Source organism: Poecilia latipinna, unplaced genomic scaffold (assembly GCF_001443285.1).
Source record: "Poecilia latipinna isolate Pla-1442-1.1 unplaced genomic scaffold, P_latipinna-1.0 Scaffold1326, whole genome shotgun sequence".
NCBI lineage: Eukaryota > Metazoa > Chordata > Actinopteri > Cyprinodontiformes > Poeciliidae > Poecilia > Poecilia latipinna.
This window is the reverse complement of record NW_015113942.1, coordinates 48,927-75,184: the sequence shown is the minus strand read 5'-3', so window position 1 is coordinate 75,184 and position 26,258 is coordinate 48,927. Positions and strand designations below refer to the sequence as shown.

Below are 26,258 nucleotides of genomic sequence, written 5' to 3'. Positions count from 1 at the left end.
AGGTTCACCGTCCAGCAGGACAACGTCACTAAACATAGAGCAGGAGATTTTTATGGAATGGTCTGGAAAAACATGACTGTGCTGTTTTGTAACAAAGAAAACACATTTCTCTAGATATGGTATGCAGATAGAGACATGTCCCAAAGAATCTACAGGTATAATTTCACCTTAGCATGGTTCTTTTCATCCTTCCACTAAACTATTTCCTATACTAATTAAATACATAACATTTGTGTTTATAGCATGACAAAATGTAAAAAGTTCAAGAAGTATAAACAATCTTAACGTTTTGTATATTCTCTCAGAACACGCAGGGGAAGTAAATAATAAGACTTGGATTTACTACAGTGGCGTATTGGACATGTTGGCGAGAAAAAGGAAGTGGGGAGGAACACACACGTGCAGACATACGACACACATGCACACACTCAAGCATGGACAGATATACCCAAACCCATTATCGGGTTATGGTAGATTACACTCATTAATCGTTGTAGCAGGTGAGATATGACAGGTGTTATCAGCTGGAAATGAGTAACGGTTTTGTTCGAATATATACGGTCACACACACACACACACACACACACACACACACACGTGCTCTGCTGAGTGGTTAGCAGCACCATTTTCAGGTTTGAGAGTGAAAAATGAGAAAATAGGGAGAAAAGATGGAAGAATTATTCATAGACATGGAGAATGACACTTGAGACCCAGGAAAAGAATTGAACAGTGGGGGGGAAATAGGAGTCTATAAAAGTCATATAATCTAAGTGTCGTAAAAGTGTCAAAAAAGGCTGATCAGTAGTAATGGTGATGACAGACTCTCGAGTTTCACTCAATGAAGTTGGGGGATGGCGAAAAGACCATGGCGGGATTTGCAGCTCAGTAACATTTACCCACCCGTCCTCCACCACGAAGAGGCGCTCACTGTCAGGGGAGACCAATCAGACAAGGTCCCAGGCCCCGCTGATCCCCCCCCCACCCACCACCACCCCCAGCCTCCCGGGGCTCGCTGCTCAGCTGGGACCTGATGAGATGTCATGAGAAATTGGCATCTGTGTCCAGCAAAATTTTCATATGGCTGAGATCCCTGCACCACGCTGGGCTGTAAGCAGCCAAAATCAGAGGCTTCCTCTCGAGTGGTTTCCATGGAAAATGAATGGCTTTGAATGAGCTCAGTGTTCATTGATGATGTGCTGGAATCTTCTCAAAAGCAGAGCGAGGCGGCCACAGAGCAGCTCAGGAACTGTTCTAGAAATAAGCAGATAAGAATATCTTTTTGAGTTGAATAGAAATTGACGTTACCTGTACTTAGGGGATGGTGTGAATATAAAGGTGAATAACATCCTGAAGGGTTTTCTTAAATGAGCGTTAATTAAACAGAGTTCTCTGAAGCAATAGTTCTCAACTATCAAAACTCCTACCAGAAATACAAGATGTGAAGTCTAAAAGAAGATCTCTGTATCAATACATTTATACGTCTGGTTAGATGTACGACAAGAAGAGACTGTGTTTTAGGGGGGGTGGGGGGGAACAAGGTTTAACTTTCTTCTTTTTCCAGTTACAATTGAATGACGTTTTTCCACGTGCAGAAACATACGTCCTCCATTCTCTTCCATCAGGTCCTCCGTCTGCTCCAGAGAACCCCATCTCCTCTGTGAATGAGACCTGCGTCACCCTGGAGTGGTCGCCGCCCCGCGACACGGGAGGCAGAGGGGACATTACCTACAGCCTCCACTGCAGAAAATGCTCCGGCGAAGGCAAAAAGTGCGCGCCGTGCGGCAGCAGCGTCCATTTTGTCCCGAGACAGTTCGGGCTCGCGTCAGCCAGCGTGCTGATCACTGACCTCCAGCCGGACTCCAACTACACCTTCACGATCGAGAGCCAGAACGGAGTTTCAGATCTGAGTCCGACCCCCAGAGGCACGGTGGTAATAAATGTTACAACATCGCAGACGGGTGAGAACGTGCACATTTGCTGGAGTAATGGTTTTAAACATGACCGTCGATAACACACAAAGAGCAGAATTTTAACCTGAAAGTTGCCGGATTGTTATATTTCCTGAGCAAAGAGTTTGTTTGAGTTTTAATGTGTAAAATTAAGATTGTCTTTTTCTTGAGAACTAACAGTGGTTCTGCACAGAATTATCTGTGAAGCTGAATACAAATTCATATCACACTTTCCAGATTTTGGTTTGCACATCTTTAAGCATGAAGGTTTCATTTCCTTCTGTCCACTTCAAACTTACGTTAAACTTTATGTTGGTCTGTTGCACAGAATCACTTTTAAAACACATTCAAATTCGAGGTTGCAATGTGAGAAAATGTTAAAATGCGTAAAATTATTTAGAATGCTTTTACAAGGCACTGTACCGACAAAAAAAAAAAAAAAAAAAAAAGTGACAACCTTAATTTGCTGCAATGGGGAATTTCACTGATATCACAAAATGACCCTGACGCGTCTACGCTTACACGTGTAGGCATGACAGTATGTGTGTCTGTCATTTGGTGGGACTGAAATTTGTGTAAAAGATAGGTGTTCATGACGAGGTGCCGATGAGTAATAGGCCTCGTACTATACGCGTGGATGTGTGTGTAGTGGAAAGTGAAGAGGGGCGGAGGAGGCTGTTAACCACATTACGTGCTGCACATGCTATTCGCAGCTATAAGCCCGAGTTTCACACATTTGCACAGATACAGGCGCAGGCGAGTAAACCCACACCGTCATCCCACCAGAGCAGGTGTCCCAGTGTGGAAACACTGCAGAGGAAATCACACAGTTTTTGTGGTTTCACGTTGATAATGCTTAGATCACGTGATATGAGCAGCATAAACATGCGCTTCATGAGACGCTGCGAACACACGTGCACTGCACATAACACGTCGTGGGCTGTGTGATTACCAAAATGTATGACAAACACACTGCAATATGGCTTTGTGCAACAAAGCGCCGTGGGCATGCTTTTTCTGATGTCTTTGTTTAGCCAAACCATCTGCTTTTCTGCTCCTCCTTTGTAACCATTTTAACTTATCTTTCTCCTTGCTGCTCCTGCTTTCTCCTTGTCGTTTTAGTGAGCGTCGTGCTAAAAGAAAGGCGAAGCAAGGACAGTGTAACATTGGCCTGGCAGGGTCCGGAGAGACCAAATGGGGCGATCGTGGAGTATGAGGTCATTTACTATGAGAAGGTGAGGGAAGGCACTGAAAAGCACTGTTCTCTGCCGATAGGGACAACATAATTCCATTTTTCTGTTGTAGAAAAAAACGTGTCATGTTATAAAAATGTTCCCTCGTCCTCTGGAAACTCAAAACATTTGTATCAAACTATTTCTTAAAGATTCTAAAGTGGAGTTTTACTGATCAGAAACTTGAATCCGACTTCAGATTGTTGTTTTTATGCAGTCTGGTTTCGCCTGCCCGTAGTAATATTGGAACAGCTCCAAAATTTGGCTTTAGCGTCTTTCATTAACACTGTTAAAAATGATTGAAACCACAGTTTATATGTGTGTGACTGTAGATCACTGAAAAGTCCAAAAGGTTGCCAAAATGTTCAACTCCTGCATGTTCAGTGACCGAGGTTCAGCACAGGATACAACAGATCAACTCTCCTGTGCTCCATTGAGGTTATATATTATGCTGAGAGTCTGTTTGCGCAGCGTCAGCTTCCTTAGAAATCATTCAAAGGGTTATCGATGCCATCTGTCCATCCATTCTTTATTTACACCTGCGTATCCTTGGTGACTATCACCAGGTCAACAGTCATTTGCAGACCAACACAGAGACACGAAGGATACACACATTTGCTCCTCAGGGCAACTTAAAATAGAACAATTGATGCAGCATGCATGTTTTTGGATTGCCATGACTCGGGGATGTTCTTGATGCAAAGCAGCGCTACTTTGTGTAGTCATTTTACTTTAGATCAGAACAAAAGTACAGAATAAAAACCCTTTTAATACCTGCTGTCAAGTAAATGTTTTTATTGTTGGTAAAAAATCTGAAATTGTTTTTGCAGGTTTGCTTGTCTGGTTTGGTTAGTCTGATTTCAGCCAGCTGACCAAAAGTGTGCAGCACCAGCTCAGGGAGGAGGAGTGCTTACATTGCTGTATGCTCTGAGAAATTGGTGGTGGCTTCAGCACCTTTTGTGGCATCTCATTAAAATGATTTTTTTTTTTTTCACAAATCTTTTCATATGAATTTATCATTTTTTATACTGTAGTTCTTTACACCAGAAGATTTGAATTATCTGCAGACATTAAATGCGGGTGGGGATGTTAGTTATTGACCCTAAAAGACGTCTTGACAATAACGGGTAGCGTGCAAGTAATCTAAATTTGTTCATTGTTTCTTTCTCTTTGTTTTTTCTAAATCAACTATTTCAAAATGACTGCAGCAAGCCTTTTTCAGATTTATTACAGTTAAATGCTCATTCCTGTTTTCCTTGTGCTCCTCCTACATGTTGGCAGGATATGGGTTTAGCCTAAGGCCACGTCTCTAATGACTTTTTCATCACAAATGTGCCGCTATCACTCCGGTTCCTCTGCCTTTTTTTTTTTTTTATCATATCCCCTCCACTGCTCACATCAAGCTAATTAACCACACATCTGTCCAACAAACCTTGTAAAACACAGCCAAGGTGATGAAATTAGACTTGTGTGACTATGTGTGCTGGCATGTATTAACAGTAAAATCGTGTTAATCCGTATTGTAGAAGGTCTTCCATGAGGTGGAGTATCAGCGTCTCAGCAGGGAATCAGCTTACTGGCGGACAAACTTGTTCTCTCATCATCCCTCTGCATACACACACACACACAGAGAGACACACATCTAAGTGTGCGTGCACGCACCTGGAAGGTAATCGAGGAACAAAGCGAAGCAGCTTTAGTAACCACATATTGCCCCAGAGTTAAGAGAAGATAAGATTTGGGATTTGACAGATGCTCAAATATAAACGTGGCCAAATGGACCAGCGCCGAAAATGTCGTGAAGTGCATTAGATTCCAAGAGACTGCTAAATTCAACAATTTAAGACGCGGTATTAGATTTAAACATCTCTATTCAGTCTGCGTCTCCTGATACCACAGCCCAGAGCTCTAGATCAAAACCGTTCTCATTTTTATGTCTTGTTTTGAGTATTTATTTTATTTCCTGTTGGTTAATGCTCGTCTTCAGAACCAGCGGGAACAGAACTACACGGTTTTAAAGACTCGATCCAACATGATGACAGTGGACGGCCTGAAGCCTGGGACCACCTACGTGTTCAGAGTCAGGGCTCGGACTGATGGGGGCTACGGGACGTACGGTGGGGAGATTGAACTGGAAACCAGCCATGAGGGTAAAAATATATATACATATATATATATATATGTGTGTATTTTTATTTTTTTGTATTAGATATTTTGTCTTTTTCGTTTTCCTTCCATTGTCTTTTCTGCTCAGAACTCACCTTTTTTTTTCTATGATTTTGGTGCAGCAACTTCAAATTGTACCTACATTAGTAATAATCTAGTTCTTCAAACAGAATTCTCAATAATATTAAAGCCTTTGATCCAAAAGGAGCAATAAAAGAAAAACAGAAGAGGAAGCTGTGCCACATGTAACATTTCTGGATCTCCTTAGCTTAGTGAAGGTTACAGAAATGAAAAATTTGTGTTTTTCTTAAATTTTTCTGACATGTACAGTCAGGCTACTTCTTTTTTTTCTTTTCTTTACTGTTTTAGGTCACTTTGGATTACCAAACATATTTCAACCTTCAAATCAAATCATTTTTAACTTTGTGGCACCGAATGTCTCCTTCTTAAACGTTGTAATAGCCGGATAGTCTTTATATCCAGATATAATTATTTGAACTGATAAACAGGACACTGCCTTAGATCTTATTGTATTCTGATATTTTGCAATTAGAGATTTTTTTTGAGTGGCAGTGTTGGAAAACGTAAGTCTGATGTAATGTCCGACACTGAGGAAATCAAGATTCTAAGTTTTGTTTTGAACAGTGTGTATTTTTATAAGTATCTCTTACAGCAGACAGAAATCGATTCACTCGTTTCCAGTCACACTCCATTTTTCGGTGAAGTCCGACGTGATGTTTTGATACTGCGAGATCTCAGGCCACGAGATATTTACACATGCATGCTGCCATGATGATTATCAGATGAGTCGCTCCTTCCAATTCACTAAATGAATTCACTTTGTGGTTTTAAAGTTCCCTGCTTTTCACCCCGGCTCCTTCCTCGGTTTGGCTGTGAGGCAGAGACGCCCTGGCGGTCTCGCGTGTTGCCGTGCACGCATTTGAGCCAGTGGCTTCAAAGTGTGCTGAAGTACTTTTTTTTTTTTTTCCCAGTAAACGAAAGACAAATCAGTTTGACAAGAAAGGGGAAAAATGTGGATAGAGGATTGGACTGGAGATCTTAATTCAAACAGACTTTTGGAGCAAAGTGAAATGACTGACTGAACAGGTTTTCTCCAACTAAAGTCAGAGAACAAGGATTTAGCTATCTTTTTATATCCAACCCCTCCCTGTCACAGAGCTGGCTGTCCCAAGCCCTGTTATTTCAGACCAGATAAGCCTCATACTATGCACACTATGTGGAATCCCTATGATATAGTTGTCAAACTCCCCTGTCACGTATCCATTTCGCCACCTTTAATATTGCTTCATCATGAGCTCTTTGGGGTTTTTTTCTTTTTTTTTTTACTCCCTTTAATGTGGCTTTCAAAGCGATCATTGATTCCTAGACAGGCATGGAGAGTGGAGTGAATCAGTAAATGTGTAGCGCTTCAAAGTACATTGACTGTGCAGCACAGAAAAGGCATGCATTACCCTATAAATCATTCAGTTGTCAATAAAAGTATTTCAGAGCCTTACTTCTTCTCCGGCGCTCCAACAAATATCATTAATTTGATGCCTCAACATGCTGCACGGGTCTCTGTGGTCCACAGCCTCCTCACAACAACGGGTCCACATCAAAGTAAAGGCGTCGTAAAATGTTAATTGGCTGATCTTGTACCAATCACGTGCAAGTTATCTAATCAGATCAGCTGCATTGATCATTACAGGACGGTGCGCGTGAGCGAGCCTCCGACTGTAACAGGAGATCAATGCCTGGATTATTACGACTTCTCAAGATGCCCGGCCGTATTATGCATATGTGCGCCACACGCACACTTGCAGACGTGGATGTCTGCTCACGCTCAGCTAAGCCAGATAAATGGGGGTATTTGTTTTGAGTAATGGCTCGATTGGTGTGGCATAAAAATCGATGCGTCTTTGCAGAAAGTTCTTGGCGTTCGCCTTGTTATGTGCAATGTTAACATATCCATTTGGACAGCGCGGCCGAATAGGAATGGCTTTCATGTCTCCTCTTGTACCCTCACAGGCGATACCGAGAGGGAGAAAGCTTTTCATCAAGAGCCTTACTTACTATTCCATCCGCCTCCCTTTCCTCTCTTGTGCTTCTGTTTGCTGCTCCCTCTCTCTCCCTTTCTCTCTCTCCCTCCCTCCTGCCTCTGTCTTTTATGTCTTTTCTAATACTGTAATTTTTCATGCTCTCTCTTTCCCTCGCCACGTCCGTGGTATCATTTTCTGTCTTTTCACTCCCAGCCTGCCTTAATCTCACCTTACCTCCAACAGAAAATGCCGTGGGCTTCATTCGTTTCTCGCCAAGACCTGCTTTAATAAACTTTTATAACGTTCACTTTCTTTTTTTTTTTGCTTCCCTGGCTCTGCAGACGTCTTGGCCATTGGGGACCCAAACCAGTCCACCATTCTGGTTGTGTCCATTGCAGGAGGGATTGTTCTCCTCATCTTCTTGGTGACCTGCTTCGTTGTTAGTGGAAGGTAAGGGAAAGATATGGGCACCCAAAAACCCAAAGTCTTATATGAAAGTAAAATTTAACAGTACGGCAAGTAAAATGAGACACAGGTAATGTTTCCTCATTCTGTTTTATAAAACTAAAATCTGAAAAGTGTGGAGCTGTTTTGTATTTGAGATACTTTTTAGAACCACCTTATGATGTGATTACAGCAGCACATCTCTTGGTTTATGTCTAACAGTTTTGTACATCTATAAATTGATTTTCTCTTTTTTTGTTTTACTTTAAGTAGTATTTTTTATGCCACAGATTTGCAATTGCAATCAGATTCAGCTCTGAGCTTTGACAGGGCCACACGAACCCATGAATATGCCTTGATCTCAGCAATTGCATTGCAGCTTTGGCTGTTTATTCAGGGTCTTTGCCATTTATCAAGTGTTTTACACATCTTGATGCTGCCAAACAATATCATGAAGTCTGAGAATCACCAAACAGGTCAAGGATTGAATAGTGGAGAAGTTGAAGCATGTTTTGAGCGCTGTTCCCATTTGAACCTGGGAACGGTAAAGGACAACTACAGAGACATTCTGCTGAAAGGACAATTATTAGTTATGAACTCCACGAATCTGGTCTTCAAAGAAAAGTGGCTTGAAGAAAGTCATTGTTAAAAGAAAGCCATAAAAACTCCTGTTTGTAGTTTGCTAAAGCCCTTGAAGAGAAGGCATCAATCGTGAAATAGGGTTTTGTGGCGGTGGGAGATCACAATTCAATTTTTTTTTAAATTTTTTTTTTACTTGCATGCAATTTGCTGTGTGGGAGAAAACTCTGCATGTAACCCTGAACCAAACCATCCCCACAGTAGAACAAAATACAAAAAATGGTGACATCGGGACTGTCTTCTTTTCACTAAATTAAAGCGGCAATTAAATTAAATTGCCGCTTTAATTTAACTGCAAAGTACCAAGTTTTCCTTCAACTTCGTAATAACAGACTATTATTTGTTGACCAGGCAAATAAAATCCAAATGAACCGCGTGACAAAATGTAGAAATGTTCAAGAGGAGCGAATACTTTTGTAGCACATTTTGACAGGAAGCTTTTTGAGGCTCACTTCGTTTCACTGCTAAAAGCAATCATATGCCAGGAGCATGTTTGGCAATCTAACGCTGCATTTACCTATTTATAATCTGACTTTCCCTCCTGTCCCTCTCGACATCAGTCTGTGGAGAGATTACACATAGGTGTGAAAAAAGAGGGCGTCCATCTCTGACATTTACCAAAAAAGTCTGATTAAAGGTTGGGCTCCGCTGAATGTGACAAGCGTGGACTTCTTTGGTCACTCACTTTGAAGGTTAGACGGTTTGTTAAGGCTCAGCCTCGATGGAGGCCAGAGAGGAGAAACGGATGAGACGGAAAGAATGGAGGAGCGGTGGAGGGAGGGCAGGGGGGAGAGGATAAAAAGAGCTCCGATCTCTAAGAGGTGACATGATGAAAGCATCAGGTGTTAGGTGAAAAAGCTCTTTGGAGAGGAAGTAACGGACCAGAGGGGACCTGAAACCACAACACCTGTAACCAAATGTTTACCCACCTTGCGCTCCGACTAGATTACCCGCATTTCAGGAATGACACACGGGCAAACACGCGCATGCTTATGTACACACGCTAAAAACATTAGTATTGATTCATGTGATTGCTTATCAGGCTGAGTGCTCTATTCACTATTGACTCGAAGGGATGTAATCAGCGGAGACTGTTCTGGCTGCTGTGGAACACACACATGTACACACACACACACAGAGCACTTAGGGCACACGAACGGGAACCCATCAACGTGTTTTTAATCAGACAGGGATTACAGGCTTGTTCCACCCCTCCCAAAAAAAAAGAAAAAAAACAACCTGTGAAACATTTTGCGTTATGAACACATGTGATGACACAAACACAGACTCACACTCATCTAATCAGATTTCACAGGCTGGGGAGGTGTTAACTAGGTTTTACGGAGAGGTCGATGCCGTACCATCAATTTCAGGCCTTCCTCCTCCTCCTCCTTCTCCTCCTCCTCCTCCTCCCCTCTGTCTCTATCTTCTGTCCGATGAGAGGCTTGGACGCTCAGGAGGAAGACACGGTGATGGCTGCTTTCTATTAAAGCACATCTGTCGAAATGCGTGCGCTCACAGGTGGGAGTGTGCGCCTTGTTTGTGACCGGAGAATAAAGATCAAAGCCGAGTCGCGAGAGAGCCAACGAGTGCCGTGCACGTGTGCGTGCGCGCTTACAGAAATTTGGTCAGGATGGACAGAAGCAAGAGAAAGGGAGAGACACAAGTGGAGAATAAACATATTAGAAAGGTGCTAGGATTGACGGATTGCAGCCTGGGGGAGGGGAGGGAGAGGTACATCTGAAGCATAATGGTGCCGCCGGAGAGCCACATTTCCAGATGATGTGAGAGATAGAGAGAAGGAGGTGGAGGCCTGGAGGAAATTGATGGAGGAAAGCGAAGAGCCAGGGGAAAGAAAGCGGAGGTGCAAGGAGCAGAAGATGAAAAGGCAGATTGCGAGTGTGTTTGAAACAGGGAGAGAAAAGGGTAAGGGGAGATGATGGGTGGGCGATTGCGCTGTTAGGTCCAATAGGACTGTCATCCTTGAAGCTGGTAGGAATTGGGGGTGGAGGGGGGGGGAAATATCTAAAACTAATCTCCTCTTGTGTTGTCTATTCCTCCACGTTTTTCATCTCTCCCCTCTCATCCGTCATTCAAATTCCCTCCACCCTCTCTGACATGTTTCCCCTTCTTCTCTCTTTCCGACTCTCCAGCTTTCATTTCCTGTTTTGTTCTTGGAATTTGCATTTGGATGAATCCATCGACAATCACATGTACTCGCTGTGACCGGCTCAATATGAACAATGATTGGGCTGAAATTGACATTGAGAGGCAGCCAGGTTTTAATTGATTTTTCTACCAGGCGTTTGAAGGACCCCCGTCTCTTCCAAAATGCCAGCTATTTAAATAATCATTAAACTGAATAAAAGTGCTGAGGGTTTTTTTTGTTGTTGTTCTTTTGGAGCAACAATTCTATATTTGAAGGATACAGTTTATTACAAGAAATTAGAAATGCATTCAAATGTAAATTTATTCCAATAAATTGTTTCAAAGAAGGGACAGAGATTACACTGGGAGTGATACATTTCACATGTGTATTTCTCTCAATTTTAATTATTAGAAAATGTAACTAATACAGATCAAAATTAAAGTTTGTTTGGAAAAGCGAATGTCATAAATAAAGACAAATTTAAAAGGGGGGTGGGGGGTTAACAAAGAAATGTTGTAGCATGGGAGCACACAACCATCTAGAAGACCTCTACAGTTATCCATCAAACACCATTGACAAGGAGGATAAGTTTTCCTAAAGGTGCGCTGTCCAAGCATAAAAACGGAAAGTTAAGTAGAAAAAACAAGTGGGGTAAACGTTAAGTAGTAAAATAGAACTTTTTCGAATTGAATTACAAAAATAGATGCACTTTTCCGATACTGTCATTTCCTGTCCCATGTTCACCTTCAAACACTTTCACCATCCGCCGCAGCCTTCGCCGGCAGCGTACCGAACGACTCTGCCACATAAACAAGCTGATTTGCAGGCGATTCTGTTCTCTCCTGTTCTCATTTAATAAAGTGCTGTTATGCTATTGTTACAGCGGGAGGGAAAACATGAAAAAACACCCAAAGCTACTCAGACGCAGCACGCTGCTGACAAATCACACCAGTTATTGCTGTGTGCATGCCGTTACTGCTCAGCTCGGCGAGTCTGCGTTTGCAAGCATGTGTGGCTTGCATGTGAAGTTTTGCTCTTTTGTCCTCCTGAGGTTGCCTTGGCAGGCTGGCAGGTGCAAACGATGGGGAGCGACTAGGAAACTGGCACTGCCAGGGATTTAGCAGATGGCCTTTCACTCACGAAGCATTCTCCCCCTTTGGTCTTCACTTTCTCCCACTCCTTGTTGAACATCTTACAGCTTCTGCCTCTGAGCGTCTTTGGCTGTGTGTCTCGGCGTGTCTCAGGTTTGGGACGTCGTTTTGTTTGGAATCTAATGATCCTGCGGCCGATCAGACATCTCCTTTTCTGATTTGCTGCAGGCTTCGGTTGCACGCCAGATTCCTGTGTGTCTTTCTGTCTGCATCTTTTTTAATGTGGGAGTTTTGGAGACAAGTCGACATAAATTTGTTCCGTCTTTGACCGAGGCACATTTTTAAAATGGTTTATCTACTTTGTTTCCTAAATTTTTTAGCTGAGGGATAACTTTTGATTGAGCTGCATATTGTTCAGCAGGGTCAAGAAATGAAAAGAAGTGCAAAGGAAAAATTGCCCAAAATCTGATTCATATTAGTTTTTGTCAGACATGTTCATATTCCAATTTTTAGTACTCCCTGGTTTCACCATTTTAAAAAGAATAACATCCTTGAACTTTTCCAAAGGTTTTTTGTTTTTTTTCTAACAAACTGCAAAAGTATTTCACTGGGATTTCATGTGTAACACAAAATTGTGAAATTGAACCAAAAGGACAGAGAATTTTTCTTGCAAATAAAAATTTTGACATTTAATTCAAGGGGACACATCCAGAAGTTGCAGGACCACTGCTCTAGCCACGTAGGGCTCTAGGGTTAAGGTGGGGGAAACCCTGCTTTCAGCAGGCAGGAGAGTCTCGCACAACCCAGTCACAATCCCAGTTGTAAAGCACTTTAGACAAACACATCTGAATTATTCCTAATTCTTCACATTGCCACAGTTACACAACCAAACACTGTGGATCGTGGTTCTCCTTTGCTCGTGCCCCAAGAGGTGTGGGGACGACCTGGGGGCCTCTGACGGCAGCATTGGAGTGGCTGGGGTCTGTTGTAGGGTGCTGCTTGTGTAAAGTAATCATTTCTACCATACACTCTGACCACCCACACACACACACACACACACATATTCACACGCACTGACACACATATAATTAAATGGCTGAAGGTCAGACAAACACGGGTTACTGTTTCATCAATGTGGCCTGCCCACTTTGAAGGCCACTTTCTTGATTTAATAAAGTAAATTATGCAATTAGAATACCTCTTCACGCCTTTGTAGAACAAGTCTGCCCTGGGACACGTAGGGCAGGCAACCTTCTTCTCTAGATGGTATGCCTGAAATGCCAAAGACAGGATGCATTAAAAAATAAAAATAAAAAAGCTTCAGTGGAGAGTCTAAACATGACATCTGACTTCTGAGCTTTTCCCCTGCTGTACTACATAAAATCACAATAAAGTACATCAAAAGTTGTGGTTGCAAAGCCACTGTATCTATTATATAAACACTCACTGAGACGTTCTTTCATTGGAGAACACGAAAACGGCTGAGGGAGAAACATACAAAGCAAAGTAAGTCATCAAAAGGCTGATAAAAATAACGTCAGACTTCTCAGTCTCTCTGACAGAGAGTGCTAACTGCTCTAGTTTCTTTACACATTAACAAGTCTTGTTCATGAGTTTGTATGTTTGTGCGTCTAAGCTCTTTTACCTCAGCAGCAGCTGCCATGCAGCCCACGGTTATTCTTAAAAACTTCATGACACAAACAAGGAAAGGCAGACTGAAAAGGGGGAAGCTTGCTAATGAAAACATGCCTTTGAAAAGAGAGAGAGAGAGAGATAGAGAGAGAGAGAGAGACAGAGAGAGAGACAGAGAGAGAGACAGAGAGAGAGAGAGAGAGATTCGTTAGGGGGTGAAGGTAAAAAATTTACCAATTCATTTTGTTCCCTTTAGGTGGTGTTGGTGTGTTTGCTTGATAATGGCACTAATAACGACTTGGCAGCTAAAAAGATCCCATGTTTACAAATTCAGAAACAAAACAGGCCAGTGTTTAGAGGTGTGTGCGCGTGTGTGTGCGCATTTACTTAATGATGGCAAGGTGCGTGTAATGTCATTAGCCAGATTTTGTGTGTGCTTGCTTGAACGATATGGTGTTTTCAATTAATGCGGCTAAGCTGCAGGGTGTAGCTAAATACAGCTTTGTCTGCAGAATGCCTTGAAAGTAGCTAAGGAACAGCGCAATGATAGCAGGTGCAGAACTTTTTCTCCACACATGCTCTACGCAAATGAGCAGCTGCTGCAGAAAAATGGATCAAATGTCCGGCAAACGTCACGGGGGGGTGGGAAGTGAAAGTAATTTGTCTGCTTCTTGTAAACGCATTCAGACGGACGCGTTACTTGACCTAATCAAGATGCGTGGGTGTAAGTAGCGTTAGAATCATTAGGTAAATTAGTTTCACACTGACTCCCATGCGCAGATCAAATATAAAGATACACTTCAATTAATGATGCAGATCACATGCTCCTCCTGGCTTCCTTCTGTCTCCTGCCATTTTGACCTTTCAACCAGGTTGTTAAAACTTCTACTACGCTACACCAATTACCGCAACGTAGCTCCTCTCCCTGGCCCCGTTCCTCTTCCTCCTTTCTTAGCTTTACCACTCACTTTAATGAACGGCTTCCAAATGAAATGTTTCCAAACAGGGTGTTAATGAAACATGGACAGATTTATTAGTCATAAGTCTCCAGCTAATCATTTCCCCTTCCTAATAATTAGGCTGAGCTGAGTAAATCTTTTTACACTGTGGTCAGAGAGTGCTGAACCGGAGCCAGGACGGAGATCGAGGAGGCCGGGAAAAGAAAGCTCACTCACTTCTGATCCGCTCACTTAAATCACCCTGACTTTTTGTTACTTTTCCTTTTTTTTTTTTTTTTGTATTTGCAAAGCTCCTCGGATTCCACGTTCGGCCTTTTTAGCACCCGAGCAGCAAACGTGCTTTGTTTTTTTCAGGTGATGAAGAAGGCTTAATTTTGCCGTGGAATAATGAGTGAATTAAAGCCATTGATTTCATTCCTTGTAATTATTTTTGATTCAATGGCTTGATATTAAATGGAATAACCATTTTCATGAGTAATGATGAGAGCAGATAACCTCAGCAGGGCGCAGCGGCGTGTTTGTGTGAGAGAGCGCGAGGCGAGAGCGATGGAGAAAGTAGGGTAGATGTGTCAGTTTATTGTGTCGTACTGGAAGGGTGACTAATGATTAACTGATTCCATTTTTTCCCCCCCGGTTATTTTGATTAGCGGCAAGAAAATAACGTAGACAGACAGGAAATGAAAGAGGGGGTGGGGGGGGGGCAGATTTTTAGAGGTGGGAAGAAGAGAGGGAAGGAAAGGAGGAGGTGAGGACAGAAGGCGGGAAAGAGGACAACAAAGGAGTTCTGATTTCGCAGTATTTGTCAGCCAACACAAGTCAGAGCTGGGGCGTGTTGTGTCTGTCAGGTTAGGCAGGAGACAAGTTGAGAGGGAAGCAAAATCAGCCTCAGAGCAGGTCAGCTGATGTTTAAATGAAAAATACAAGCAAAGGAGAAAAACGGCCAACGTTGTCTCTCGTGCTTCTTTAGCCATGCAGACTGAAGAATGAAATATGTTACATTTTGTCTTTATCAAATTTAATCAAATTGTATTTTAAATTGGCAGCAAGTTTCTGTTCTCTTTAGTTAAAATATTTAATACGAATATCATAGAGTTCCTCCCAAAGGTATTCAGATGCAATGTACTACTTCATACTACAACCACAAACCTCAGTGTGTTTTATTGGGGTTTTAAGGAACCAACATGAACTCTATTCTCAATTAGATTTAAGTTTGGACTTGGACTAGGCCATTTCCAGCACACAAATATGCTTTGACCTCTAGCAGTCTATTGTAGCTCTGGCAAAGCAGAGTCACTTTCTCTTTTTTTTTTTTTTTTTTTTTTTTCCCAAGTAACTTGCCACCATCAGTGTTTGAGTGTACATGTGAATGGGTGAAACACTGAATGTAGTGCGAAGCGCATTGGGGTCCTCTGGACTTGATAAAGCGCTGTGTAAGTACAGACCATGTTGGGGTGGTGAGTCCTGGGCTATTTGCAGCGTTAGCTTTCAACCACGCATAAAGGCAAAAGGTTAATTAATGCTGATATAATGAAACGATAACGTCAGATGACAGATTAGATGTGTTTCTACTGAAATTACATCATGCACAGATGGAATGTTCACTAGCTGCCTTGTAAAGGTGACTGGTTGCACAAAGGTTTATTGAAGAGTATCAAAGTCAAGGGAGTTTAATACAAATGTGCACCAAACTTTTCACTTTTTAGGTCTAAGCTGTCTATAATTTCCATTCACTTCACAATTATTGGCTACTTTGTGTCGATCCGTCACATAAAATCCCCCCCAAAATATCCTGATGTTTGCAACAAAATTGTTTTACTTCTGTACGGCTCTGCCTCTGATTTAACAGCACAATCTTTATCTTATGAGAAAATACACCTCAAGCTCTACACCGTCTTAATTTTTCACATATTTGAGAGCTGACAACATTGCTTGGGCGTTGATGGAGCCATCACTTGACAACAGAAACGGAAGTTCATTATCTACTCCGCGTTCACGAGGTTGACCCCACTGGGTCGAGACTTCTTCCCAGTGTCAAGTTAACTGAATAATCTCAATTGTGCTTTTGAGTAAATCTGGTGCTCGTCTTATGATGGACTGGCAAACTGCCCGGGATGCCTCCATGATTTCTGGGTAGTGCTCACTGGGACGAGATCCAGCAGCTTCCTGTTATCTTAAACTGGAGTAAGTGGGTAGGAACATGGACTGAGAGTTGCAGTTTTATGAGGTGGAGTTAATGAAGGTGTAATTTTAAATGCTTGTTCAGTGGCTTGTTTCATCCTCTGCAGTTTCTTGCAACAGTGACAGTAAAGGCACTGTATCTTCAACGCTTTAGAAATGTAATGGTGTCCTTCACTTATTGTTCCTAAACACTGAAATACTTTTACTTGAATGTAATAGAAAGTAGAGCAGGCTTGTAAAGAGAAAGGAAAAGGATGTCTCTTTTTTTGTAATTTTACAAAGTCAAATAAAAAAAATGTATGGTGTTCATTTGAATTCATCCATTTTACTCTGATACCCCTAAATAAAATCTACTGCAACAACTTGCCATCAGACATCACCCGTTTATATGAAATCCCAAGAGGTTTGCTCGGTAATATTAAGAGTATAAACAGCATAATGAAAACCAAGGATCATGGATAAAGTTGAAACAACATGAAAAGCTTTTAACATAAAGCAACAGAGTTTTGTTTAATCCACTAACTGACAATTTGTAGTAGTAAATGTTTATTAAACATCAAAACGAGGAGACTTATAAAAATACCAGGAGGGGAAACGAGCGCAGAGCAGTCACAGGGAAGAAATAAGACAGTAGGATCCAACAGAGAAAGACTGAGAGAGGGGGGCTTCATACAGGGAATCCTGTTTACTGGATGAGAAACAGATGACTGATTGGAACTGGTGTGAAGTAAGAGCAGGGAGCAAACAGGCAGGCTGAGGGTCGTTCTCTGCTAATAAACTTTAATAAACTGAGGAGGAAGTATACACTGAATGGAAAGGGCTTCACACTAATAAACTCAGAAACGCACCAAGAACACAAAAAGTATGAATGAACGAGCTAGGGGAGGCGAGAGCTAAGCTGAAATAAATCATCAAGGAAATGTTCAAAGTACAGACAGACAAAAACCAAACATGACAAGTACGGTACAACTGCAAAGCAAACAAGACCTGGGGTGACTAAAGTTTGGTCTGGGAGTCATTTCTGTCCCCTGCTCTGATTTCATAATGGCGGTCAACACAAATTACGATTTTGTTTTTATTTTTAATGTCCTAGTCTAAGTCCAGACTAGATTCAAATCCAACCAGATTTGAAACATTGATAATGTATGTTCTTTTATTCTTTCCATCCAGTCTAACTGAGCCCAACAAAAATAGCAAAAGGAACGCTGCAACAAAAGATTGTATCAGGAGGGCTCAGTACAAATTCTCCCACTTTACAGTCAATCATTCAGTACTACAAGTTGGTGCATCACATGAACACATAATAAAATTTAGAGAGGTCTGTGGTTCTATTGAGACAAAATGTTAAACAGATTCGAGAACATAAAAAGCTTTTAAAAAAAACATAGTAGATGCAGGAAAAGTGCTCCGTTTCTCAGAGAGGGGATTCTTTACCATACTTTTTCTTCCCTCTCATTTATTCTTTCTCTTTTCGCTTTCCCTTCCCAGGGCTGAGTTATGTACTGATTATGTTGTACTTGCCCTCTGTCCTTGTTAATACTCGATTTACACAGCTCATATTTGACATCTACATCCTTTTTTGTCTCACCTGTCCCTATTAAGATTTAACATCCCTTGTTTTTTTTCTCTACCTATTGTGCTATATACCCTCTCACACTTCTACTCCCCCCCCCCTCTTCCTTTTAACTTGCAGCTCTTGTTGTCGCAGCACAAACACTGCCTTGCCTCACTTTCTGCCTGCGTCTCTTATGGTACCCTTGGAGTTTCTATTCCTATATCTGCCTCTCCACCCCTCCTTGCTCCTCCCTCCATCTGATTGCTTGTTAGTTGGTATGCAGCCTCGAACCCCCATTGCGCGTTCCTTGCCTGTCATCACTCTCTTTCTCCCTCTCCCTCTCGCTCCTCATCCCTTTTCCCAGCCACTCATGTCCACTCTTTATAACAAATAGGAGGGAAAAACAGTCCCTCCTGGGACAGCAGATACAGCCTCTTTAAAGAGGATAAACAAATTGCAGTAAACATAAAAGGAGAATAGACTTTTTTTTGGAAGAGGGGATACTTTGCTTAAATGGGGAAACTTAAGAGAGATAAAGAGCAGTGAGACAGGATGGAAAAGAAAAGGAAAATGGAGGAGGGGCAACAGTAACGATAATATATGGACGGGGGCTTGCTAGTGGAATGACAAATGGGTCTCAAGTGACGGAGTATTATATTAAAAAGTAAATTGATATGCAAATGTGGAGTGTGTGGCTTTTGGAGGACAGGGGTAGCCTGTTGTCCTCTCTGAAGTAGAACAGAGGCAGAGAGAAAGGTGAGAGCTGGGATTCTGATAGCGATACAGCGGTCCAATAATGTGTGTGTTTTTGTCTCATCGGTGCAAGAGTGTGTGCTTTACATCAGGGTCGGATGTATAGCATGTGTGGTGGGGGGAGGAGGAGTGCTACTTTATGTGAAGCTGGGTGATGACTAAGTTTGGCGATAATTTCTCCCCCCGTCGATGGTGGTGTTCATACCACGCAACAGGTGAAAGCTGGGTAGAAATGGAGGAAATTCAAGAGTGTATGTATGCCGACACAGAAATAACTCTTCTGAATGGTGGATTTTGGAAGCAGTTGTGGATTACTTCACCGATTAATCCCCACAATTAACAATTAATTGTGGGTAATTACAACAAATGCTTAATGTTTATTAAGATATCCATTAAGAAAAAGTTCAAATTCTCAAGAAAAAATGAATCTTCGACGTGTAACGCCTTGTGACCAGTTATGTGGTCAAAGCTCGACTGGTAAGCGTAGCTAAATATTTAGCAGCTCAAAGGGTAATGTTAGCGGCAGTGAAAAAAAAATAAAAAAATACCTCGTGTGACACACAATCAGTACAACACTTTAACATGATTGTACCAACTTCCTCTTATATATAATTCTGTGGAAGAGGTTCAGTGAAGTTTGATCATGTTGTTATAGCATAAAGTTCAAACTGGCAGTCGATGACGTTTGAGTCCTTCTCTGATCTAACCAACTGCTTGTTCTGTTTTCTACATTTCACAAACATATACTGAACCTGTTTCTGACAAAACAGGACTGTGCAATTGAAATAAAAAGTTTTTACTTCAGGCACATTTCAATAGCTGGGTGAAATCTGCTTTAATAGCCCATCATGAGGCTTTATGTGTACTGTAAGACGACACTGAGTTAAAGACTCGTATGCCAAAGTCAAAAACATCAACGCAAGTTAACAAAGTTATTTTTAGCTAGCTTAAGGTACTAAATAAGCTAAATACAATTAATAAGGCTAATAATTAAACTCATTGAACTGATTTTTAGTAAGTCGCGTAACTTAAATGTAAATTTGAACGGGCTTAAAAGAGTAGAACACAGTTTTAATTTTGATGTTCTGAAACTTGCTGTAACCTTGTGCACAAGTAAGGAATAGAAATAGGAAAATAAGTACGTATATTGGCGGAAAACGATCGCCGCATTGTCCTCCTGAGTCCAATTCTACTGCGTTTAACAGATGAACCGAAGGTCAGCTGCATTCAGTTAAAAGTATTAAATAGCTGTTTGGAGCGTATACACCCAGACGCAGCTGTCGAGGGAAACAAAAAAGCATGTCCGTGTCAGATTTTGCACCATGTTTAAGACTGCTGCGTTAATGAGTCATGACACTTCTAACTGGAGAGGAGGAATGAGCTGCTCTCTAATTACTATGGAAATGTGTTCATTTCCCATCAGACACACATATACATATGCAGCCATGCACTCAGTGAGTCACGCACACACATTAACACACCCAGCAGTGGCGGAGGGTAGAGGTGGGGAGCTGTTTCCGACAGGTTTTGCAGAACATGTGCATGCATACGAGTGTGTGTGTGCATGCGTGCGTGCGTGCGTGCGTGTGTGTGTGTGTGTCTTTGTGTACGACTTTGCCTCCCTTGGGGGTTCTCACAGTCGGAGCAGAGGTGTCACCCATGTCCCCATTCCCCATATGTTTTAACACACATGGCCCAGAGCACTGAGTATATGAGAGTGGAAGTCAAGGGGGTAATGATAGTCCCTTAGTGTTTGGCTAGCTTGATCTCAGCTGATAACCAGGTGGGGCCAAATGAGCCCTTCTTAAGAACATTATCCCCCCCCCGCCTCTTTATCCTCAGACACCAACCAGCAGTCTCCACCATTATGCACATGTGCCTGCATGTGTGTGTGTATTCCCAATGCAGCTTATTGATGTTAGGGCTACAGCAGGCCTTCAGCTGTGTAAAGTCAACAGAAGAACTAAACACCAAATGAGTGAGTGCTGCTGAGCATAGTAAGACCCCAGATTTTCCTCGTTTCTGCTCCGCCATCTCGTTCTCAGTCAGAGCAGGCTCCTCCATCTCCTCCGTTTTTCTTCTGTCCATCTTCATCTCATTTCTCCGCTCTTTTTCCTTATCAAATCTTTGCTCTCTGTCTCGTTCAGTCTCGGTTTTCGCTTCTGTCCTTCTCTCTGCTGATTTCTTAAATCACATACTGTGTGTACCGTAGATTCCCAGTTACCCCTGGTCCTGAGCCCAATTCAATTTATCTTCTCGAAGGACGGGTATACTGACTAGATGCTTTGCTCCCGGTACCAGGAGACCTGCAACCTTAAACTGGCTGTCTGCGGATTCGTAAAACAAAATTACCTTTTAGAAATAAAGAATAAACCACCAAGTAAGCACTAGTGGCAAACAAGCGTCTTTTACTTCTACTCACTTTATTTAAATAGTGACAATTCAAAAAACACGTCATCTCAAAAGAAGTCTATTCAATCCAGTCATGGAGATTCAAAGTCCAGTAAATACTTTTCAAACGGATTCTGCTTATAAAACAATACATTTAAGTTTAGCTTACCATTCACATTGGCTAAAGAGTTTTCTATCCAAGGAAAACCAACAGATTGCATTGAGTCAATGACTTGTAGCAATAACTCCTCCTGGATCATATAGCGATAGTAGACAATTGTTTGTGTTTCCGTTGACTTGAGTGCAACTTGAGTCATTATCCTTCTTGTCTCGTTGCTCTTTTGTCATATTGTTAGTTTAAACTGTTTTCTGTTCCCTAAATAAAAAGGACGAGACAAGCAGCAGTAAGCTAGTGCATGTTTTACATTCATGCTTTCTTAAGAATTTAAAGCAGATCCCTAAATCTTAGAGGTTTCTTGTTGTTATTTCACTAGCTGATTATGCGTCTTAGCAGTGTTTGACACAGAAGCTGCAAAAAAGCAGAGATAAAAAAAAAAAAACAGACATACACACAAACACACATCCTGGCAATGGTCTGCGGAGCAGAATAAGTTAAACACATCATCACAGCTGCACTGCAGGATTTAGTTGATCAATTTGTCAGTATTTCTGTATTGATCTTTTGATTGACCCATGCCCAAAGGCGTGCACGAGTGTGCAGTAGCAGGTGAGCAGCACACACTAGTGGGTCTGTGTTTGATGATCGTGGTTAGACTGGTAAAACAAAATTTGTTTGTTTTTTTTTGTTTTTTTAATACACAAATTTGTGGCACAAACATTCTTTCTCTTTAACATCACGAGTGCATCACGAGGTCAGGGAAAGGTAAAACGAATGATTCAAGGAATTTTTTCTTCTTTAAATAAACAGTCATAAAAAGTCCTTTTTTTTTCATTTTAAACCAAAACAGCTAAACACAAATAGTTTGAAGCTTTTTATTAACCTATTCACACTGAAAGTATCGCATAGAAAGAGAAAACCAGCACCAAAAAAAATGTAATCCAGAATACGTATCTGTCAGTCAGCTTCCACTTTAACCATTACCTTACCATCCTTTGAAAAAAAAATTTTTTCTAGCTTTTAGCTCATTACAGGGTATTCTTTGATTTAGCTGCAACATGACCTGAACTGAAACCCAACTCAAATTGGCGTCAATCACAAATTACCTTCCTCTCTTGAAGTCTTATTTCAGTTTTAAAAACTGAATAGAACAAAGACGTATGTATGTACAACCTGAAAATACTGATGTAGAAAAAATATTTGTAGATTCAGGAAGCGTGATTCGTTAGTGTTTTTGATCTATAGTTTGGGTAAGAGCCGCATCACGCAATGCTACAACATATAAAACATGATGTAGTATTGCATCATGTGCAAACATCTAAGTGGATTTTCAGTCTTCTCAAACTGCTTTTGGCTGGAGAACTGAAATTACCCTCTAGGCTGAAAACGCAACCATGCATTTCTGTTTCAGACACTGTGGATACATAAAGGCCAAGCAGGACCCCGACGAAGAAAAGATGCAATTCCAACATGGCCGAGGTAAAGACACAAATGCGTTCGCGCTCTCATGAATAAATGAAGGAACGGTTTCTTGGTGACATTCATCTTAAAACCAGACTTTACACCCACTTGAGATGAATCAGTTCCGTGCTGCATGTGGAGCTTAGAAGCATCTGACTGAGGGAGGAAAAGCTTGATGTGACGACGCTGCGCAGAACAACTTGACTCTGTTTGTTTACAAGAGCACTACTTTTTTTTTTTTTTTGTAGCTGATCATAATTGAGTTACAGAACGAGGCCCCGGATCTCTGAGTGCGCAGACTTCGCAGCTCAATCAAAGTCATTGTTTTTCACAGAATCTTATATAAATGTCTTCTGGCAGAGTGCTGCTCCATATGGGCTCCTATTAAAATTATGACTCATTTTAGCACCATTGCTGATGAATTGTCTAATTGTGTTATTATGTGTTACATCATATGGAGAGCGTCAAAAATAAAGCTCCAGTTTCAACAAAGTGGGGCGACCTTGTTTGAAAAACGCAGGATTCGTGATTTGCAGCAGCAAAAAGCTTTTTTCCCTACGTGTGTAACATCGATCAGAAGTTTTATAAACTGTACTACGGATGATTTTTATCTGGGAAGTAAGTAATGTCTATGTTTTTCTCTCTTTTTCCTCCAATGCAGTGAAGCTTCCAGGCAGCAGAACGTACATCCATCCTCACACCTACGAAGACCCAAACCAAGCTGTCCGAGACTTTGCCAAAGAGATAGATGCTTCCAACATTCGCATAGAAAGAGTCATTGGAGCTGGTGAGTTGGCGCCGAAGCATTGAAGAATTTCTCAGAAATCTGTTCAACATTACCATCAATATGTGCATGCTTTTTTACTTTGTGAGCACATGCAGTCCCTCTCAGAACTGTTCACTGCCCAGACCTAAATTCAACTGAGAATCTGCTCCCGGATATTAGAGTTACTGCACACAGACGCTTTCTATCTAATCTGAGTGGATTTGAGTTGCTTTACAAACTAAAAATGGTCAACAATTTCACACTTTACATGCGCAAAACAAGTTTGGGCATACTCTAATAGATTTTGATACCAGTTTACTTAGCAGTTTAATAAGCATTGTGTCTTGTAGAGTATTTTTAAAACCGTTGCCTATTTTACCTCTACAATTAGGCATTACTATGTGTAGTATTTTATTTATTTATTTGCCTGAAATGTCAATAAACAAATGTTTGTGGTTGTTATAGGACACCCCCAAACTAAAATGTCCTTTCATAAGCAAACATTTAAGGACTTTGTGTATATGTACAATGTTAAACGATTCATTCTGAGATTTGATCTTTCTTTTGTGTGTTTGTGCAGGAGAGTTTGGGGAGGTGTGCAGCGGCCGCCTGCGTGTTCAGGGGAAGAGGGAGATCTACGTGGCCATCAAGAGCCTGAAGGCCGGATACTCTGACAAACAGAGGAGGGACTTCCTGTCCGAGGCGTCCATCATGGGACAGTTTGACCATCCGAACATCATCAGGCTGGAGGGTGTCGTCACGAAATGTGAGTGGACACGTTAAAAAAAAAAAAAAAGAAAGAAAAATCCCTGTTTCTTCATTATGCTTTTTTTTTTTTTTTGTAACCAGATTTTGGTTGAATCATGCAAAGCGTTCAATTAATTCCTCTCCGTACGAGTGGGTGTGGGTGTCTGTCTGTCACATACCTGTTTGAAACACAGTAGATGTGTCATCGATGTGAATAAGAGCTGACCCTGGAATCAGATAAAAGCCCCATTACCATGGCAACACAGCGGTGACGCATGGCACGGCAGCGTGCACGTGATGTAACTGTCCACCACTCAAATGGCCACTTGCTTACTTCACATGATTGTGTTTGAGCAATTAGAGTGAGCGTGTGTGTTGCTGATGCAGGTGAGACAGACGCAGGCCTGGTTCAACAAGATAGCCTGATTTGTTATCGCTGCTCTCTCCAGCCATCCTGCTTTCATGCCGCTATCTCGGACTCCTGCTTTCTCTCCCCAGTCAGAGTCCATCTAATCGTCTCATTTGGTCTCTCGTTTTCTCTCTCTGTGTCTCTTTCCGTCTATTTTTTTCCCCCATTTTCACTTTATCGTTCTGTTTCTTCTGCATTCTCAAATCTAGACATGCTAAGTTGGCAACATATGAAATGTACTTGTCCTGTTTTGCATAATACTCAATATTGGTTCTACAACTCGCCCAGTTACAAGAAAACACTAAAAATATGGTTTTATAAATTGGTATTCCTGCCAACTGAAATCAGAAACAGCAGAAATCCAAGTTTCGTTTGATTCTTAGCAAGAAAAAAGCAGCAAATAATGATAGATCTGAAATTATAGCCGTCATTTTGTGGCTCCCATTACACCCACCTCACATGATAGCCTTTGCAAAAAGCAAGCATGGGAGTTAAAATGAGAAACGTATTGGGTAGTAAATCTAAAAAGACAGCACCACTCTGTGTTCAGGGCTGGAATGTAACAAAGAACATTTCCTGAAGTACAACTTTAAAGGACCAGAGTTTAAAAAATCCCGCTATATAATTTTATTTTTCTTCCCCACTTCAAACCACAGAATCATTCTTTCCATTCTCTACGAAGCCTTTGAACACACAGCTTCAATTACTACTTATTTTTACGACAAATGCTTTTGGAGAGCTTTTTAAAACCGTAAAAAAGTCAAAGAAAGTTTCCACATTTTGACTGACATCACTAGCTTGTGCTAATTTTAGTTCCAGTGATGAAACATACAGCACCCTCCACACTTTCCTGCACCTGTAACCACCGGCAACGGCCTGTAATGCAAAACCAGGCAATATTGCAATCAGATTTTTCCATCATTCGTAAATAATACATTAACAATGAAATAAAAACATGTTGTATTTAAATATTACACAAATGTAATAATGATTTATTATATTCGTGTAATATTTAAAAGTAAAACATTAAAATAACTTCCAAAACAAATTCCATTTTGCTAATAAAAAAAATGTGTATTTAATCGCGTAAGATTGCTAAAGGAATGCTGAATGTGAATAACATTTAACTTTAAAAAATACTTTATTTTGCAAGAAGGATTGTTTTGTAAAAACAGTACAACAACTGCACTATGAAAAGCTGCCAACAAATGTACCTATCTGCCTCCAGTGATTTAGCAAGATGTTAAGGAGTGTTATATATCTTTACTTTATTATGATGCAGTTCTCCCTTAAAACATCCCAAAACTACGCAGAAAGAAGTACCACTTGTGTGCGCACATTCGGTCTCTTTAGATTAACGATCTAAAGCACTGTACATTCTCTGTATCCCTGTGCTCTTCCTGTTACTCGGTGTGCGCTGCTCCATCATTCTTCTGATCTGACACCTTGTTATGCAGATGTTTGCGAGAGGATCTAGACGCAAACAAAGAAAGCGGGATGGAGAGAGGCGGTACAAAGAAGCAGGATTTTTGAACACACAGGCAGACAAATGAAGATCCGCTTTTGCCCCCCACCGCCCC

The 26,258-nt window shown here is 41.4% G+C and overlaps 1 protein-coding gene across 1 annotated transcript in view; it reads left to right on the top strand.

Moving 5' to 3' along the window:
- The window catches only part of LOC106961708 (ephrin type-A receptor 3-like), a 116,116-nt gene that overhangs the window by 64,439 nt on the left and 25,419 nt on the right, over positions 1–26,258 (top strand). Inside the window, exons 7-13 of the mRNA XM_015055620.1 lie at positions 1,623–1,958; positions 3,072–3,184; positions 5,169–5,331; positions 7,728–7,836; positions 22,707–22,774; positions 23,418–23,543; positions 24,103–24,288. Coding sequence (XP_014911106.1) covers positions 1,623–1,958; positions 3,072–3,184; positions 5,169–5,331; positions 7,728–7,836; positions 22,707–22,774; positions 23,418–23,543; positions 24,103–24,288 — 1,101 coding nt within the window. The remainder of the gene's footprint in view (positions 1–1,622; positions 1,959–3,071; positions 3,185–5,168; positions 5,332–7,727; positions 7,837–22,706; positions 22,775–23,417; positions 23,544–24,102; positions 24,289–26,258) is intronic.